The sequence below is a fragment of the Solanum verrucosum genome, unplaced genomic scaffold (genome assembly GCF_900185275.1).
Source record: "Solanum verrucosum unplaced genomic scaffold, falcon-dt-bn FXZP01000261.1, whole genome shotgun sequence".
NCBI lineage: Eukaryota > Viridiplantae > Streptophyta > Magnoliopsida > Solanales > Solanaceae > Solanum > Solanum verrucosum.
In genome coordinates, this window is record NW_026019969.1 from 15,975,064 (window position 1) to 15,991,233 (window position 16,170).

Sequence of the window (16,170 nt, forward strand, 5' to 3'; positions counted from 1 at the left end):
TCCTTCATGCATTCTTGGAGAACTTGAGTAACTTTTACCTATTTGACTGAGGTTTCATCCATTAGTACTCTCTCTGGCCCTAGTTACTTGTCCACTTTTTTTTTTTTTTAGTTGTTTTTAATTACTTGTCTATTTTGACAAATCAAGACACAATTTTTTTTTTAACCTATTATACCCCCAATTAACTACTTTTAAAAAGATAGAATTTCTTGAAAATATTAAAATTTTAATTTATTCACTTCATAATTAATATGGATAAAATGGTAAACTCACTATGTCAATTATTATTTACTTAATAAATTTGTCAATTCAAAAGTGAACAAGTAATCAGGGATAGAGGAGAGCAACAGTTTCAAATAACTTGCATTTTTTTTTTTTTCCTGAGAGCTAACTATCTCTAGTTTAAATCAGTGAGAGCTGTATTGATAACCGTAATGTCTTAATCGGCTTCCACGCATGTTAGCAATTCTGCCCACCAAAATAAAGGCAAATAGGAAAAATTCTTCTTTCACCCACTTGCCGAGTTAATAAATAATAATGTTGATAATTTATACGAGTTATGTTGCAATGGCACCAAGCGAATGCGTTGAAAATTTCGTTGGTTTACAAGTTGTAAAAAATGGAAGTAGTACATTTAAACTCATAATTGCAATGTCGGCACACTAGGAGCGAGTTAAATTTTGTCTTAATTCTGTTTTAATGGTAGTATGGTACTTGTATCAACTTTATAGTAAATGCTAATACCAAACATTGAGCTACTGGAATTTATGGTGAAGGACCACAAATCCCAGGAACAGCCAGAAATTATGCTGTTATACGTCAGGGTTGCTCTGATTTATGCAGGTAACTTAAAACATAAAAGCAAAACCCTGAAAACGATTCAAAATTCGTTCAATGTTTAGATAGGCATGTTGGCGTTGCCCTTGACTCTGAGTGTGTACAATGTTTGGTAGTTCAAGTGCCAAAGGAGGAATTTCCTCACTCCTGAGATGCAGGGGAGTTCCCAAGGCCAAGAAGAGAACAATTGTGGTTGGTCTCAAATCCGATAACAGCAGCAGAGAAATGCTGCTTCGTTTGCTCAATTTAGTCGTAATGCCCGGGGACTATGTTCTGTCTGTTCATGTACAAGAACCAAATGATACATTTGATCCAAATACTTTTCACATTCATGAGGATCTATGTAAATCCAAGCAGGTCATTTTGCACTCTCAACTGTTCATGCCCACCAATTGTTTGCTAAATTGCTAATTCTGTAGTGTACAAATATTTTTCTTTCAGGTGGATTTTCAAATCAAGGTTTGTGCAGGAGAGACATACATAAATGAGTTGAGTAATCAAGTACGTATAAACTTTGCCACAATGCTTGCCGTAGGATGCAGCAGCTCCAGGTATACATTTTTCCTCTCCTGTTTTTGTCTAAAGGTATCCATTCGGTGGTTCCTCTCCCTATATTTGTCTCATTTAGACTTTTGATGTTCAGGCCAAGTGATCAGATTGCTGGCAAAATTTTGAAAGAATTGCCTCCTACTTGCTCCCTTCTAGTAATGGATAATGGAGGAAAAATCCTACTCCAGAGGCCGGGGACTTCCCAAGAAGGTGCTCCCATTAAAGTTTTTCAATCATCTGAGTCCTCTCTGTCAGTGTCCAGCAGCTCTACACTGTCAAGAGACAAGTATCAGATTCAAAAATCTTTGTCAATGACATGTTCTTCAACGACAACTTCATCACAGCCGAATAGAAATGCAACTTTTCCTAGAAACAAGAAGCTCAATAATGCTACAGCTAAGAGTCTGTTTCAGAGAATAGCTTGCTTAGAATCAATGGGCTGCGCCAGACGCTTCACAACGGATGAACTTAGCTGCGCAACAGACAACTTCAGTCCCAATTTATTGACCGGAGTGGGTGGACATAGTCAAGTCTATCGAGCCAATCTCGAGAATGGCCAGCTTGCAGCAGTGAAGGTCCTTAAAAACACACGATACGCCGAGGATGATCTTTTTCAGGAAGTTGAAATACTGAGTAATCTGAAACACGAGAACTTAATTCAGCTTGTCGGTTACAGTTACAGTAAGGATATGCAAGCAATCGTGTATAATCTACTGAAGGACAGTCTGGAGCAAAGACTAAAACAGCTTAATTGGAACACAAGGATGCAAGTTGCGATAGGAGTGGCAAGGGGATTGGAGTACCTCCATTCTCAAACCCCTCCTATCGTTCACAGAGATGTGAAATCATCAAATATTCTCTTATCTGATGATTGCCACCCACAAGTAAGTCTCTTATTAGCTTGCTTTCCTACATTAGATGGCTTCTCATATTCATTAGAATGTATGCGTTACACTGATTTCCATTGTGAAACTATGCTATTGTGAGATGCTTGCTGACTAGTCTACTAAGAGATGTAAGGGTCATCTAATTCCTTTTTATTGGTTTTCCCCTCTATAACTATGATAAGCCTCTTAAGCATACCTAAAGCATATTTGGGACCATTAAAGATAGAAAAAAGATTGACAGAATCATGGTGTTCATATGCATTACTTGGTGAATTCTAAACCTATTAGTTGCTTTTAGGCCACATAAGTGAAGACTGGATTTGTTCTTACTTCAATAACTTTTTATGAATATCTGATGCCTAGATGATCGATTCGGATAAGCTGTAGCCTGTAGCCGATAAAATTTCTACATCCACTTTTGTTACACTTAATGATTTTTGAAGCTGAAACCTAGCTATCAGATTTTGGAGCAGCAGTGGTATACCAGGAAACTCAGCAAGATTCAGCTTGTGTGAAACCAATTCACGTTGTTGGGACATTTGGATACCTGGCACCTGAGTACATCATGTATGGCAAAGTTGATGAGAAGATAGATGTATACTCTTATGGGGTGGTTCTGCTAGAATTGATCACAGGGAAACGAGCCATCGAAAAAGACTTGGAAGCTCATCATGAAAGCTTAGTGTTGTGGGTAATAATACGAAGCATGTATGCCTACAGCAAAAGATAAAATATGTTTCTTCAATGATTTGACTCTAGATAATGTGAATTGCAGGCAAGGTCTCTGCTCAGTTGTGGTCTTAGTGACCGTCTTGTTGATCCTGACATAAATGAGAACTACAACAAAGATGAGATGAAAACAATGATGTTTGCAGCACGGCTCTGCCTCTTGCATTCATCTTCAAGGAGGCCAAAAATGAAAACAGTTAGTCATTTTCTTTGTCTTGTTCTTTCTTTGAATCATTTTCCTTAATATTGACATCATCAATAGCCTGCTAACCAATTGTAAGAGAACTCTTTTGTAGTTGCTTGTTTTGATGAATTTTAAATCATAATTAACTGGATTTTTTTAAGATTTTGCTTCTAATTTTCTTGATCAATAAAGCAGCATTCCACCAATTGTATCCAGCTCTAAGAATGTGCTGTAATATTTACGACAAAATGCAAAACAAGGATTCTAAATCTGAGAAAGTTTCAGCCTCATCTACAAATCCCATTCTAGACAAATAGGAAACAGAAGTATACACTTAAATTTGCTTCTCGTTTGATAAACTCAACATACATTGGCATAAACTAGCAGGAATATACTGACATAAACTTGTGAGTTCATGATGATGGAAACTAAATTATTGCCACTATCAAAGTTTATGAGTGATGCTAAAAATAATGTGAATGGTGATGAAATAGACAAAAAATTTAGATTTTGCTGGTTTGCAGATCCTGCGTTTGTTTGAGGAGCCAGAGCGCTGGTTAGAACTGCAGAGAAAGAGAGAAGAGCTTCTTGATGGAATTGGTTTAGAAGATGAAAGTTGGTTGTGCAGATATTATGGATCAGATTCTGACGCGGGCATGTTCATAGAGGATAGCTGATCACATATTCTTGAGTTTTCCATGATATATTGGTATATATATATATACTGGTGTTTTGTTTGTCATCAGTGCACCACTCTCTCTCAGCAACAACAAGATACCCAGTGTGATTCCACAAGTGGGATCTGGGGAGGATAGGGTGTACACATACCTTAACCTTACCTTGTTGAGGACCACACTCTCTCAACCCAGTCACTAAATTAAAATGACAAAAAGAGAAAATGGAATTAGAGGAACCATTTCTCTAGTAAATTGTAGTTCTATGTAAGAGTGATATTAGAGTACCAACAGAAATGTCATTATGTAGTCAAACATTATTCCTGAAGTGTAAGCTCTGTCTTTTGCCTCAGAAATATGCTAAAGATTTTTCCTTGAATAACATCGCCAACAATTTTTTAACCTAGAATTTAATTTTCTTCTTTGCTAATTCCATAGATCAATATCATGTGCCCTTACATTATTACTATTATTATTGGTTTTCTCTCTTGCTGATTCCAATTGAAGAAACTGTGTTGGTCTTTTCCTCCTTTTTGGTTACGCTGGGGGAGTGAGGAGGGGTATATGAGCTCGGCCTGAAGGTGATTTATTTCTTCAATTTCATAAAACATCACAGAACAGAAACATTGTCTCAGTCCTCTCAAGTCTCAACAAAATATTGAGATGCATAGAGTGACTACAAATATCTTCGCACATAACGAAAAAGATACCAAATCCTCTAAGGCAGAGGATCCACTGATAGAAATTATTGGAAGTAATATATAGAGACTATGAGGAGAAATTAATTATCTGTGACATTCATTCAGTCGGTTCAATGACACTATTTTTCTGCAGCCAGCTGAGCAAAGTTAATTGGAGAAACATAGAGTGTTGGACCACCGTAAAGTGTGTTAGCTGCCAACCGTGCAGCAGCGTCTGTAGGGTGGAATAAGTCCCAGAATATGTACTGTCTGCGATCTGAACAGAGACTAGCTGTTGCATTACAAATTCCTTCAGCTTTTAGTGCTCCATGTCCACAGCAGGCTGTGTCCACATTTTTGAAGTCTGAAATGCAAGGAAAACATCATTCTCACGTTATTAGTTTGCTACTCACATGGTAGTAAAGAGAATGAAATCTAATATGTATTAGTTCGCATAACAATAGGATTTTATGTCATATCCTCTTGAGAAAACTTTTATTAGTAGCATAGATAGCGTATTGTAGTATAATCATAAATTCTTTCTTAATTGTAGAACGTTTCATCCTTAGTGTAGAGTAATTTGTCCAGAGAAGTGCTTACTGAAGGGATGTGGATTATCTATAACGTCAATGGTCATTTTGTATGTGTCCCAAGCGCATATTTCATCCCGTGTAGCTCTGAGGTTAGGTTGCACATTAGCTTGTCAAGAGCTGAATGGAAACATCTGGCAAAATCATTCATGGGCTCGAAACACCTTGTCCCATTCAAAAGTCTGTTGGCTGGACAACAACCTACAGGTGGCACACTTATGATGCCAAACTTCCGTGCTCCGAGGCTGTACAAAGTCTATTATATACAGATGTCTTAGCTTCATATATATACCATCTTTGGGATTCTACTTATGCAAGTTGAAGGAAGAATTTCACATACAAGACCAACCTTTATGTGGTTCTCATACGCTTCCATGAGATGATTGATAAACTCTTCTTTAGGCAATGTACTCCTGGTCTTGAAATAAACAAAGATGTCATTGCTCCCGGTACTGATACAGAACAAAGATTTTGCGAGCAATGCTTTTGTTGATTCATGACCAAGTGAAGCAATCAAATTTTCGCGCACAGTGACGAATTGATTGATCTGCTGTGGCAAGTTAAGGACATTCTGTTTGGAGAGAGATAGGTATGAATACATATTTAGACGTTGGAGTGATCAAAGTATTTTCCTTACTCTTTTGTGAGAGATGATTATTGAGCATATTATTCAGATATTAGGAATGAAAAGGCTTACCAGCTGTGTAAGCCAGTGTCATCAAGGAGACCAGAACCTCCTGAGGCGAAGTTTACACCTCGATATATACCCAATTGAAGACCGTATTTCAGGCTGTGAAGAAATAGAAAAGGGGGCGGGCTACTATTGTATCCGAAAAGCCTTGCTGCAGTTAGAAAGGACAAGATTAATCTCCATTAGCATTGCATGTGTAATAGTGAAATGTCCACACTCAAGGGTGTGACCTAGCGGTCAATAAAATGAGTAAAAACCATACGAGACTAGTGTTCAAATACCATTAGAGACCAAAATCACTAGGCGATTTCTTCTCATCTACCTAATCCTTAGTTGACAGGGCAAAGTTACCTGATACATGTGCTGGTGGAGATAGCACATACCCGGTGAAATAGTCGAGGTGTGCAGAAGTTTAGCTCAAACACCACCATATAAAAAAATTGGAAAGTGATAGTGAAATGACTGAATATGCGACATGCATGTAGAATAAGTAGGAATGCTTGCTCAAAATCTTATTGGTTATATTCCTTAGATCTAATGCTAAAACTTTAGTAACACTAACCAAGATGATCAGCACTGTTGAGTCCATTACTGAACCTTCCAGTTGGCCTTGAGTTGACAAAATCAATGCCATTATGAGGAAAGTTAGCTAGTGCTTTGCAGTCAGGGATGTAAGAATTAGTTCCAACATCTGCTGTTGAATCCCCTGTGTATCAGCATTGACTAAATTGGGGACAAATATTGATAGAGCCAGAAGAATAAGAAGAGAGAAAGGACACATCTTTTCCATGGCGAAAACAAGGTTGGTAACAACGTTTATTTTAGTGTAGTTCCTTCTCTCCTATCTATGTTCTTGGTATGTTTGAGTTAGTTACACATACCTTTGCGCTATCTTCCTCCTGGAGAGAAGGTAATTTATAGGTTATTCAATTGAGCATAAACAAATTATGCGTTTAAATTCCAAAGCAGAAGAAGATACTGAATACCTGCTAACCAAGCTGGGGCGGATTGCCCAGTAGTTGGTTTGTTTAATTCTAATCACACAGTTTAGAATTATTTATTTCATATTCTGATGAAACAGTCCATATGCATTTTCGGCATGCTTATTTATCAACTTGGATTATTTGTCTCTTTATAATTGTCTTGAGGAAATTTCTATTATTGCTTTATGAAGCAAATTGAGAAGTTCTTGTTACTACGATAGAAGCAAGTGAGAAATGTCTTTATATGTTTGTTTTTATTGTTGGCCTTATTCTACATTGAAGATGGTTAGTATTTTTTCCTGATGAAGTTATCAATTAATTATTTCGGTGACAGTTACCCATTCCTCTTAACAGGGAACACATGATGTGTAAACTCTATGAGACTTATTATTTGTAAGTGGGGAACTTTAAACAGCATTATACATAATTAGTGACTTAATACAAACACTAATGCTAGATACATGCCTGAATTCTAATAAGCAATAATACAAATTACAGTGTGGGAATGGATTAGTAAAATAGTTGGAAGTGATAAATGCTTAGCAACAATGAAAAGATGACAAAAGGGCTTTTTATTTTTTCTTTTGTGAAGTATTAGTAAGTGCTTCTTCTTGGTCTTTGGAAGAACTATAATGTTCTTATGGCTCAACCCTTGGCCCTACCACAGTGCAGAGCATTCTTTGGAATAGGATATTCATCACGGAATGATTTAACTGGTGTATAAACTCGCAAATAAAATTGTTGGCCAAGGTACTGCCTTGCCCAGAATTGACTCCTCAGGTTCCACATTCCTACATTGTCCAGGGGCACATATATTGCCGTCCATGATCTTGGATAAACCTGTCAAGATTAAAAAAAACTTAACATTTTGTGCTTTGTATTCAGAAGTTAGAAAGATGGCATTATGAAACATAATATTGAGTAATTAATGAATTGATTATTTGATTCTAACCTGTGTGGTACAGCGTGAAACTGCGTCTATAAGGTTGTACTGGTTTTTACTTGCAGGACTCCATCTGCCTACATCCATCCTGTGAAAATTACAGTATGTCACTGTTTAGTAACTAAGTGCATGAATTTTTTGTGTATAGACTGAGATGTTCAGGTGTAATTACCCGACGACGAAGAAAGAGTATCCATCAAGATGCCAACTTTGGACAATGTTCTCTCTGTTCTCAAATACAATCTCTACAAATGCTCTGTAGTCTGCTCCCATAACTGCTGTGTCAAGGTGAATTTTTCGACCTGCAGGCTTATCCTGGATGCTTCCAACTTTGAACACTCCATCGATATTGTAATAGTCTGCTAACTTAAGCGGCGTATCAGCTGGAATGAAGGATACACCATTAACTGCATATCTCTGTTTTTTATCAACTAAGCCAGCATGATTGGCTAGTCTTATTGTTCTTGTGACATTGATCTGACCATAATGGTAGGAGCCTTGAGGGTTTGGTCTTGGCCCACTGGCTGTAAGATTAGTCCTGGAAATCATAGAAAGAACTAGTTTCATAATTTTAAGAATAAACCGAATCACATGCATTGTTGAAAAATAAATGCTGAAGTGTGTGACAGATGAAAAACAGGTCTAAACGTGCAGGACATTTGAGGCATGATATAGCTTAGTAAGTCAATGTGTGCTCTCTCTGACAGTTTAAAATTTTATTGATGAGATGGTCATGTACTTCAACAAAAAAAAATTCAAGAAGGGTGTTGTACCTGATAGAACGCGCCTGATTTCGGGACCAAGAAATATCAGTGGTTGGCCCTGGAGGAGGTAGTCCAGAAACAGTTTTTCTCGAGTTGCTGTAGTGAAGAATGGCTGTAGAATTGAGAATTTGAGTGGTGAAGCGGCTGGAAACAGCTATGTAGTAATCTTGAGCAGTCTGATCTGCAGTGACTAACACTGAGTAGGACTGGCCAACATGTACATCAAGAGAAGACAATGTAGTTTGAATTGTGTGAGTTCCCTCAACTTCAACCAACGTCATTTTGTGTCCCTGAATTTGAAAGTTGAGTGAATTTTGAAGTCCCACATTGGATATTCTTAACCTGTATGTTTTCCCTGGTAAATTATCACCCATTTTCAGCTCATTATTCTACAGGTGGAAATGGTTCTTGAAACAGAAAGAGTCCATTTTGTTTCTTGGCATACCTGGTTCAACAGTGAATTTTGCACCATCACGACCAAGGCCATTGATCTGAATGCCATCAGGGAATGTAAGCCTCTTTCCACGATCTAAAATTGTTTGTAATACCTGCAAATATATCCAAAATCAACAACTCGAATATCCTCGAGACAAACTAAATTTAGCCCCTTTCCTTATTAAGGAAATATATATGCCAAGATTAAGGTGCTTTAGTGTGACAGAAGTCATTTTTCAACACAATATTTTTGTACGAGTAATATAAGTCATTTTCTGGTGTTTGGTTACGAGAAAATGAAATTATCTTTCCTTAACTTTATAAGTGAAATGAAATGATGTTGGATTAATTTACCTTGTGATCAGTTTTGTACCAATCTCCAATAAGAATAGTGAAATCTCCAGCAGGTTCAGGAAAAGGGACTGGAATTCTTGGTCTACTGAGAATCCTAATTCCTCCAAATCCACCAACAGCTTTGTGGAATTGGAGTGATGGGAAATAGAAGAAACTTCCAATTTGATCTTTCACCTGCATTATGTATGTGAAATTTTGTCCTGGAGGGATGGGACATGTTGTTCCATATACACCATCTTCAAATGAATTTTTTCTTTGTTGGACTCCATTCCTGCATTGTAAATTTTGTTCTAGTAAATTAGTATAACGTATTACGATCCTCCTTAATTAGTACTGCTAAATCCAATTATAGTTTGGTTCATTTTTACCACTTTGGCATATTTTCCTACAACAGATTTTAAAATTGTCAGGGTGTTATGATCTATTTGACCATGTTTCTGAGAAGTTAAAAAGTGTTTATTTTAGAGAGTTGATATCTATGATCAAGGGAAATAAGTGTTTTTGAATAGTAGTATCAGAAACTGTTTTCAATAAGCTAAAAAGATAGCTTCTCCTCGTATTGTTGCTCTAATATTGATAACAAAATAAAATCAAATTAATTAGTACTTAAACACAACTTGATATTCTCCAAAAGTATTTCTTTTAAAATAAGCAAAATTTGAAATTTTGTCCAAACTGGCTATTACATTAGGTGCCTAACAAACAAAAAAATTATGCGAGTTATAGGGTAGAACAACTTATAATCCCTGGAGTCTAGATGCGGCTAGTTAATGCTTAACTTATTGCCGGCTTTTTATGACTTTCCTCATCTTGAAAAAGTCAAATACTTGATAACATCTATTGCCCATGTCTTATTTTAGAAATTAATATACTATTTTTTCAACTCATCAAAAATGTCTCAAATGATGTATGTAAAATATTCTTGCGAAGCCAAGAGAAAATGAAGAAATTAGTAGCATACACAAGGAAACCCTTATGTTTCTTCATTTATGCTAATTGACGTTTCGTCATGGACTACTTTTCCAACAAACCACTTATTAAACCGAACAAGTTTTTTTTATAGGCTTAAATTCATTTACGAAAACTTACATAGATATGCTATATTTAGTATTAAGTCATGATCTACAGTATTCTTGTAAAGTGTAAAATTGAACGTCTATTTCACGGAGTAAAAGGTAAGATCATTGTGTACAAACAACAATAAGGGTGTTTCTAATTATCCGGCGATATTAGAATGTGTCAAAGAGACGCTATATCATTTCATAAGTAAATATATGCATGCAAAGGAGAATAAAAGGATGTTTAATTATGGAACCTAATTTATATATAACGAATACTTACACTATCAATATATTTTATATATGAAAAAAAGAAAAGGTGATAGAAATATACCAGGTGAGAAGAAAAGGGTCAGGCAAGTCATTATGGACGTTGATGATGAGATTGTCATTTGTAACGCTGTGTATATCAGGACCCGGAAATTGCCCATTTATCAGAATTCCCTGTTCATCATCCAAAAGTATAATTGATAATCAGTTTTAATTTTACCGTACGTACGTTTAGAAACTCACAAACTATTATATATATATATAATCAAAAGTTTGTATAGATCTCGTCAAATATCCTTAATTATATATATAAAATAAAATTGGGAGAAGCTAAGTAAAATATATATATACCTGTTGGGGGACACCAAGAGGATATATGTCGCCGTAAGTGATTCTCCAGTCGAAGTATCTGTAAGGATCCTCTGCAACTACTACACCTTCCATGCACAGCGCCAGTAGTAGCGCAATCCAACACCACCTTCTTCCATTTTCCGACCTCATTCGATGATCGTTGAAAGTAACAAATATATATAGGAAAATTGAGAAATGTAGAGTTTATTTGTTTGTATATATATTATATATTATATAGAAGAGATGGAAGTTTGAAGTTTGCGTATGGAATTTGAAAAGAAAAAGAAGTATATATCGTAAAGTTAATTATTAGTAACAGAATGGAAAACACGCCTCATTGCGCCATGCCAGGCTGGCATAAGTATGAATTGAGTAATTAGTAGTATAACTAACTCAACCAAAAAAGGGAGTTTCTTCATCCTCTCTTTTACTTGTAAAACTGACCCCACCATGCATTCACTTTCCACTTGTTTTTCTTCCGTAGTCTCGATGTTGTTGCTCCGAATAGTTTCTGACAGACAACGTTTTATAATTATCCAAGTTAAATTTTTCAATAAACCCTGAGTGGAAATCAAAAGAAAAAATATTATCAAGGAGTAATAAGTACTCATTCATTTTTATGATTAGAGGTCGAGTTTTTCAAATTGCTTTTTATAAAGAGTGTTTTATGCTTGAAGTGAAATTTTCCAGTACGAATAATGGACATAGATGAGAAATCAAACAAAAAATAAAATAAAATGCTCGTGTTGGACCCAGTCTATAGGACTAAATTTATAATTTTGTGATTATATAGGTTAGACTTGTCTAAAACTAATATCCCAAAATTCTTAGGTCTTTTTGTTTTGTATACTCTATTTGGAAGAAGTCCAAAAAATTACTAGGAGTACCAATTACAATTTTCAATCCAGGCGTTAAAACTCATGTTATTAGTAATTCATTTAGTTTGTAAAAATGGATCGATGTGCTAGATTGCTAAATTAAAAACAAATCTAACAAATTTTAGCTATTACTTAGCCGTAATCAATTCATGCGCATATTCATAATTTTCACTTTAATTAACGTCTACATAAAGGTTAATTAAATTACTTTGTTTGGTGGATAAGTCTAGATCTTGTTTATATATAAAATTTATACTTGTGTGATGGAAAATATTGATTACTCACTTTGAGTTCCTTAGACTACAAATTAAAGCTTCTGAACGTACACTCGAGCATAGAGTTTCCTTAAGTTAACTTTCTAAAGTTACTTAACACTGAATTTGAGTATAAATAATAGAAATAATTTAGAGGTGGATGATGTTAAAATATTGGGTTACTGCAATTTTAATAAAATTATTACATAATTTTTCTTCACATCTGAGTTCGAAATAATCAGAGGCGAAGTCAGAATTTTAATCTTATGAATTTTAAGTGTTAATAATGAGATGGAGAATATAAGTAATTATGTTCATATTAAATGTAACTTAATATTTTTAAACAACATAAAAATCCATGTGGAAAAAAATAAAAATTTAAAATTTTAATAGTTTATAAATTCACAATTCAAAAATTTAAAAGTCAATGGTAAGAATAGAAAGATTGAACTCATGAGTTAAAATCTTAGATCTGTTTTTATTGACGAGATAAACATATTTGTATTTATATCAGAATAGTATATTAAAACTGAGACAAGTTATTTAATGTTATTTTGAAGCGATTAATTGATATATGTACTAGTATACATAGTTACTTGTAGAATTAAAATAATGCATGAACATGTACGAATAGTAGCTTATTAATGAAACTAATTTGCATAATATATTATAACATTATAATGACAGAATATTTTTAGGAGTGCATTAGTAAAATAAATATTGTTATCATATTAAGTGAGTTTGAACAGTAAAGCTGGCATGCAACTTTTTTATATAATTTGATTCTTCTAGTTTCTAGTCTTATGCATGCCGCGTTATCAGTATTCATAAATTTAGTTCCTATTTAATTTTCTTGTTTTATAAGGCTGGAAACTTTGGTGTATCCGTGATTATTGACGAGACACACGGAATTCTTGTGCGTATTCCATACGTAAATATTATTTAATTTTGTGACTACATTACAACTACAAACTGCCTCCCTTTTTTTGAGAAAAAAATTCGGTTGACGTTGATGATGAAAACATGCATGCATGGGAATTAGCTTCTCCATTCTTCCTTTGTTATTATTGTTCCCTTTTATTTACCTTAGAGTAGTAAATTAATTTTAACTTGTAACTCAATATAAAACTTAAATTTACTGTCGATTTGCTTTTTGTGAAAATTTGTATGGCTTAAGCCACTGATTTTTGAGAAATAGCCAATGTTCAAAATTTCGTTAAAAAATAAACATTTTTGATGTGGAAGATATTGACAGAATAGCATTACCATGAATTTCAAACTTAAACAAGTGAAAGATTTAAAAATAGTGTCATGGATTTTGCACTTAAGTCAAACTCCTGCTGCCGATGTTTGTGGATCGAATTCCATCTTTTTTAAGTTTGAAATATCATGGATTACAAAATTGGCTATTTTTAAAATTTTACCGGAGAAAAATTGTGCAGTTTTTATGGCCTGGCCTGCTGAACTTTTGGGCCATTCTCAATGTATAGAGAGGACAGTTGATCTGGCTGCAGGCCCTATTACAACTAGTCGGGCTACAGTTTTCACCTTCAGTATCGGAAATCTGACTTCACTGAAAACATGTTCACACTTCTTTAACATATAAAATATAAAAATAAACTATACTTTTGTTTTGCTCGAAAAAATTAAAAATGATATGTATTATTTTTCGAAAAATAAACTCAACTTTATTTGATTTGAAGAAAAATCAATTTTTTCGAAAAAGTGAGTTGCTTTTTAAGAAACTTATTATAATTCAAATGAATTCAATATACATTCCGATTAACATTAGGCCCTCAAAATATCCGCTAACTAGCGATTGACCGACAATTTAACTAAAATGACTTTTCAACTATTTTTTAAAATTTTAATTAAGTTGAAAAAAGAAAGATAATTTTAGTTTGTTACTTCTAAAGGAAAGATTTGGCATAATTCTTATCAAGACAAAATAAATTATATGTAATTAAAATATATATAAATAAGTAAATAATATATATTTCAAAATCAAGAAAGACTATCCTGGAAAGCTTAATTAAATTAAACCATAAAAACAAATGAAGTTAGTTAATCAAACATGAATTACACATAATAATAATAAGAGAGGAGGTATTGAATTCCAAATTTTGATAAACCTATCCTAATTCTAAAAAATATAAAAAATCATGAATTCTTCGTCAATCCTGCTGAAAATTTCATTGGGTTTCAGCCCATTTTTCCACCTGCTGGAAACTACCTAAGCTTTGGGCCCATTTGCCTTCAAAAATCAGTGTATACGTTTATGTATACCACTGTATACAGGCCATATTTTAGGTCCATAGTTCCACATTTTTCCTGTATATCAGCTTTTGACCTGTATTTCTTCATCGGACCTGTATTCTTGCATTTTTTGCAACCTGTATATCGTATCCCCGGCCGGCTGTAAACAGCAAGTATCTGGCCTTTTTGGGGCTTTTTGGAGCATGAAAATTCAGTTTCCTGCCTTATTTTGCTGCCTTCAACCTCTATACCAGTTTCGTAGTTTGCCCTAGTGGCTGACTGAGGTACAAGAGAACTTGGGGCCTTTATGGCCCATCCGAAATGCACAATGGACTCGGTAGAGTTTACAAACAGCAGAGAAAAAGAGGAAATATTAGTATGAATTCAAATTCCGATGACATGAGAAAAGAACACATTCAAACTTCCATTATAATCAGACATGCACCAAGACAAGCTATACTAAGTAGGAATCCAGATGACTTTGCTGAAGTGAACTCAAAACAGATGAGAGATTGACTGCACTATGCAACACATACTCGTCTAAATGCAACCTCATAACAGCAACAAACAATAATAAAGTTTAATTCACGAATTCACACACCGACGAGAAATGCATTTGGCATACCAAAAAAAGATCAACCCAAGTATTCTGGACTCCTTTTCTATATATACTATAAGAACAGACCACAAACACAACAAAATTAAATTGCTAGCTAATTTACAATCGGTAGCTTAAGTAATTTGGAAGGAAACACTCTAATACCTTTTGAACCCTTAAAACAACATTTATGAACAAATATAGCAGGTGGTATTTAACCCAAAATAAAAAAAAGTATCTACAGAAATGAGAGGTCCCTCTTTTTAAGAACAAAGTGGCCACCCCTATTTTCTCAAGAAGCTACAAACAACAAGCATGAAAATTGACACGATCGCAAGACAAAAATTTCGAAATAAGAGTCACAGAGAACCCAAGAAAAATTATATGAAGTTGTAAGATGCGAGATGGAATGAATAGCAACACGGTATTAAGGTGACCAACATACCACTTCAAATCGAAAACATGGAACAGAACTGGAACTAAAATGACAGGAACAATATGAGTAGTATAAAGCCATGCTCATGCTGACAAGAGAACTCTTTCAAGTTAATGACAAAACCATCAGCTAACCAGAAGGATTGGACGAATCCAAGCCACATGTAATCGTCAAGTACTAAACAGGTCTAATAATTTCATACTACAAAATGATCCCAAAACAAACGAGCCACAGAAAGTGAACTAAAATTACCAACCTATACTAAAAAACACACAAGGAAAATAACGAAATGACTTCTATGATACTTGGGGACGTATAGTCAAAAATGAGAATATTATTTCAGCAAGCAGGGATAGTATAGAGGCATGGTGGTTGACAAGTGAACAAACCAAACTTAAAACGAGCACATCAGCCGCGGCATCGAGAAGAACACAAATAGCAATCCAAGCTCAAATGAGCATTAAGCCATCTTGAAAACGAAAACAAACAACAACCACAGATTATCAAACAAGCTCTACCACTGATTTGCAACCAACAATGAGTTAAAAGCTTCCAAAAATCTAAACATTTCGAAACCTCTATGCAGCCCAAGATCAAGCAGTCATCAAATTAAAGTAAAAGAGACATAAGCCAGAATGAGTATCACCTTTTCAAGGGCAACAGAACCGAGACAGAACGAGCAGGGACGAGTTTCTTCCGACACCACTAAAGTGCGATTTTGAGAACTTGGCTGAACAAACAAGCAAACGATAGCAAAGACTGAGCGAAA

At 34.8% G+C, this 16,170-nt stretch overlaps 3 protein-coding genes and 1 pseudogene across 6 annotated transcripts in view; 2 read left to right on the plus strand and 2 right to left on the minus strand.

Annotated features, from left to right (window-relative positions):
• The first annotated feature begins 687 nt into the window (after nucleotides 1-687).
• LOC125816273 (PTI1-like tyrosine-protein kinase 2) lies at nucleotides 688-3,921 on the plus strand. 4 transcript variants are annotated; one of them, XM_049495859.1, is made up of 7 exons: nucleotides 688-843; nucleotides 954-1,194; nucleotides 1,279-1,388; nucleotides 1,481-2,270; nucleotides 2,728-2,964; nucleotides 3,049-3,198; nucleotides 3,711-3,921. In XM_049495859.1, the coding sequence occupies exons 2-7, from the start codon at nucleotides 1,063-1,065 to the stop codon at nucleotides 3,861-3,863; spliced, it is 1,572 nt and encodes a 523-aa protein (XP_049351816.1). In that variant the 5' UTR covers nucleotides 688-843; nucleotides 954-1,062; the 3' UTR covers nucleotides 3,864-3,921. The 4 variants fall into 4 exon arrangements, with proteins under 4 accessions (XP_049351816.1, XP_049351814.1, XP_049351815.1 ...); XM_049495857.1 differs by lacking the exon at nucleotides 688-843 and having other exon boundaries at nucleotides 930-1,194; XM_049495858.1 differs by lacking the exon at nucleotides 688-843 and having other exon boundaries at nucleotides 930-1,194; nucleotides 3,694-3,900.
• A 740-nt stretch (nucleotides 3,922-4,661) lies between these two features.
• LOC125815928 (GDSL esterase/lipase At5g55050-like) lies at nucleotides 4,662-6,611 on the minus strand (annotated as a pseudogene).
• Nucleotides 6,612-7,187: 576 nt separating this feature from the next.
• On the minus strand, nucleotides 7,188-11,164 carry LOC125815144 (L-ascorbate oxidase homolog). Its single transcript, XM_049494547.1, has 8 exons — nucleotides 10,980-11,164; nucleotides 10,693-10,802; nucleotides 9,301-9,571; nucleotides 8,957-9,059; nucleotides 8,521-8,866; nucleotides 7,920-8,285; nucleotides 7,757-7,835; nucleotides 7,188-7,644 (listed from the first exon to the last, which is right to left on the minus strand). Exons 1-8 carry the CDS (start codon nucleotides 11,127-11,129, stop codon nucleotides 7,450-7,452), a joined length of 1,620 nt encoding a protein of 539 aa, XP_049350504.1. The 5' UTR covers nucleotides 11,130-11,164; the 3' UTR covers nucleotides 7,188-7,449.
• Nucleotides 8,619-16,170, plus strand: part of LOC125815159 (metal-independent phosphoserine phosphatase) — a 156,454-nt gene continuing 148,902 nt past the window's right edge. The window contains exon 1 of the mRNA XM_049494570.1: nucleotides 8,619-8,622. Coding sequence (XP_049350527.1) covers nucleotides 8,620-8,622 — 3 coding nt within the window. The 5' untranslated portion in view covers nucleotide 8,619. The remainder of the gene's footprint in view (nucleotides 8,623-16,170) is intronic.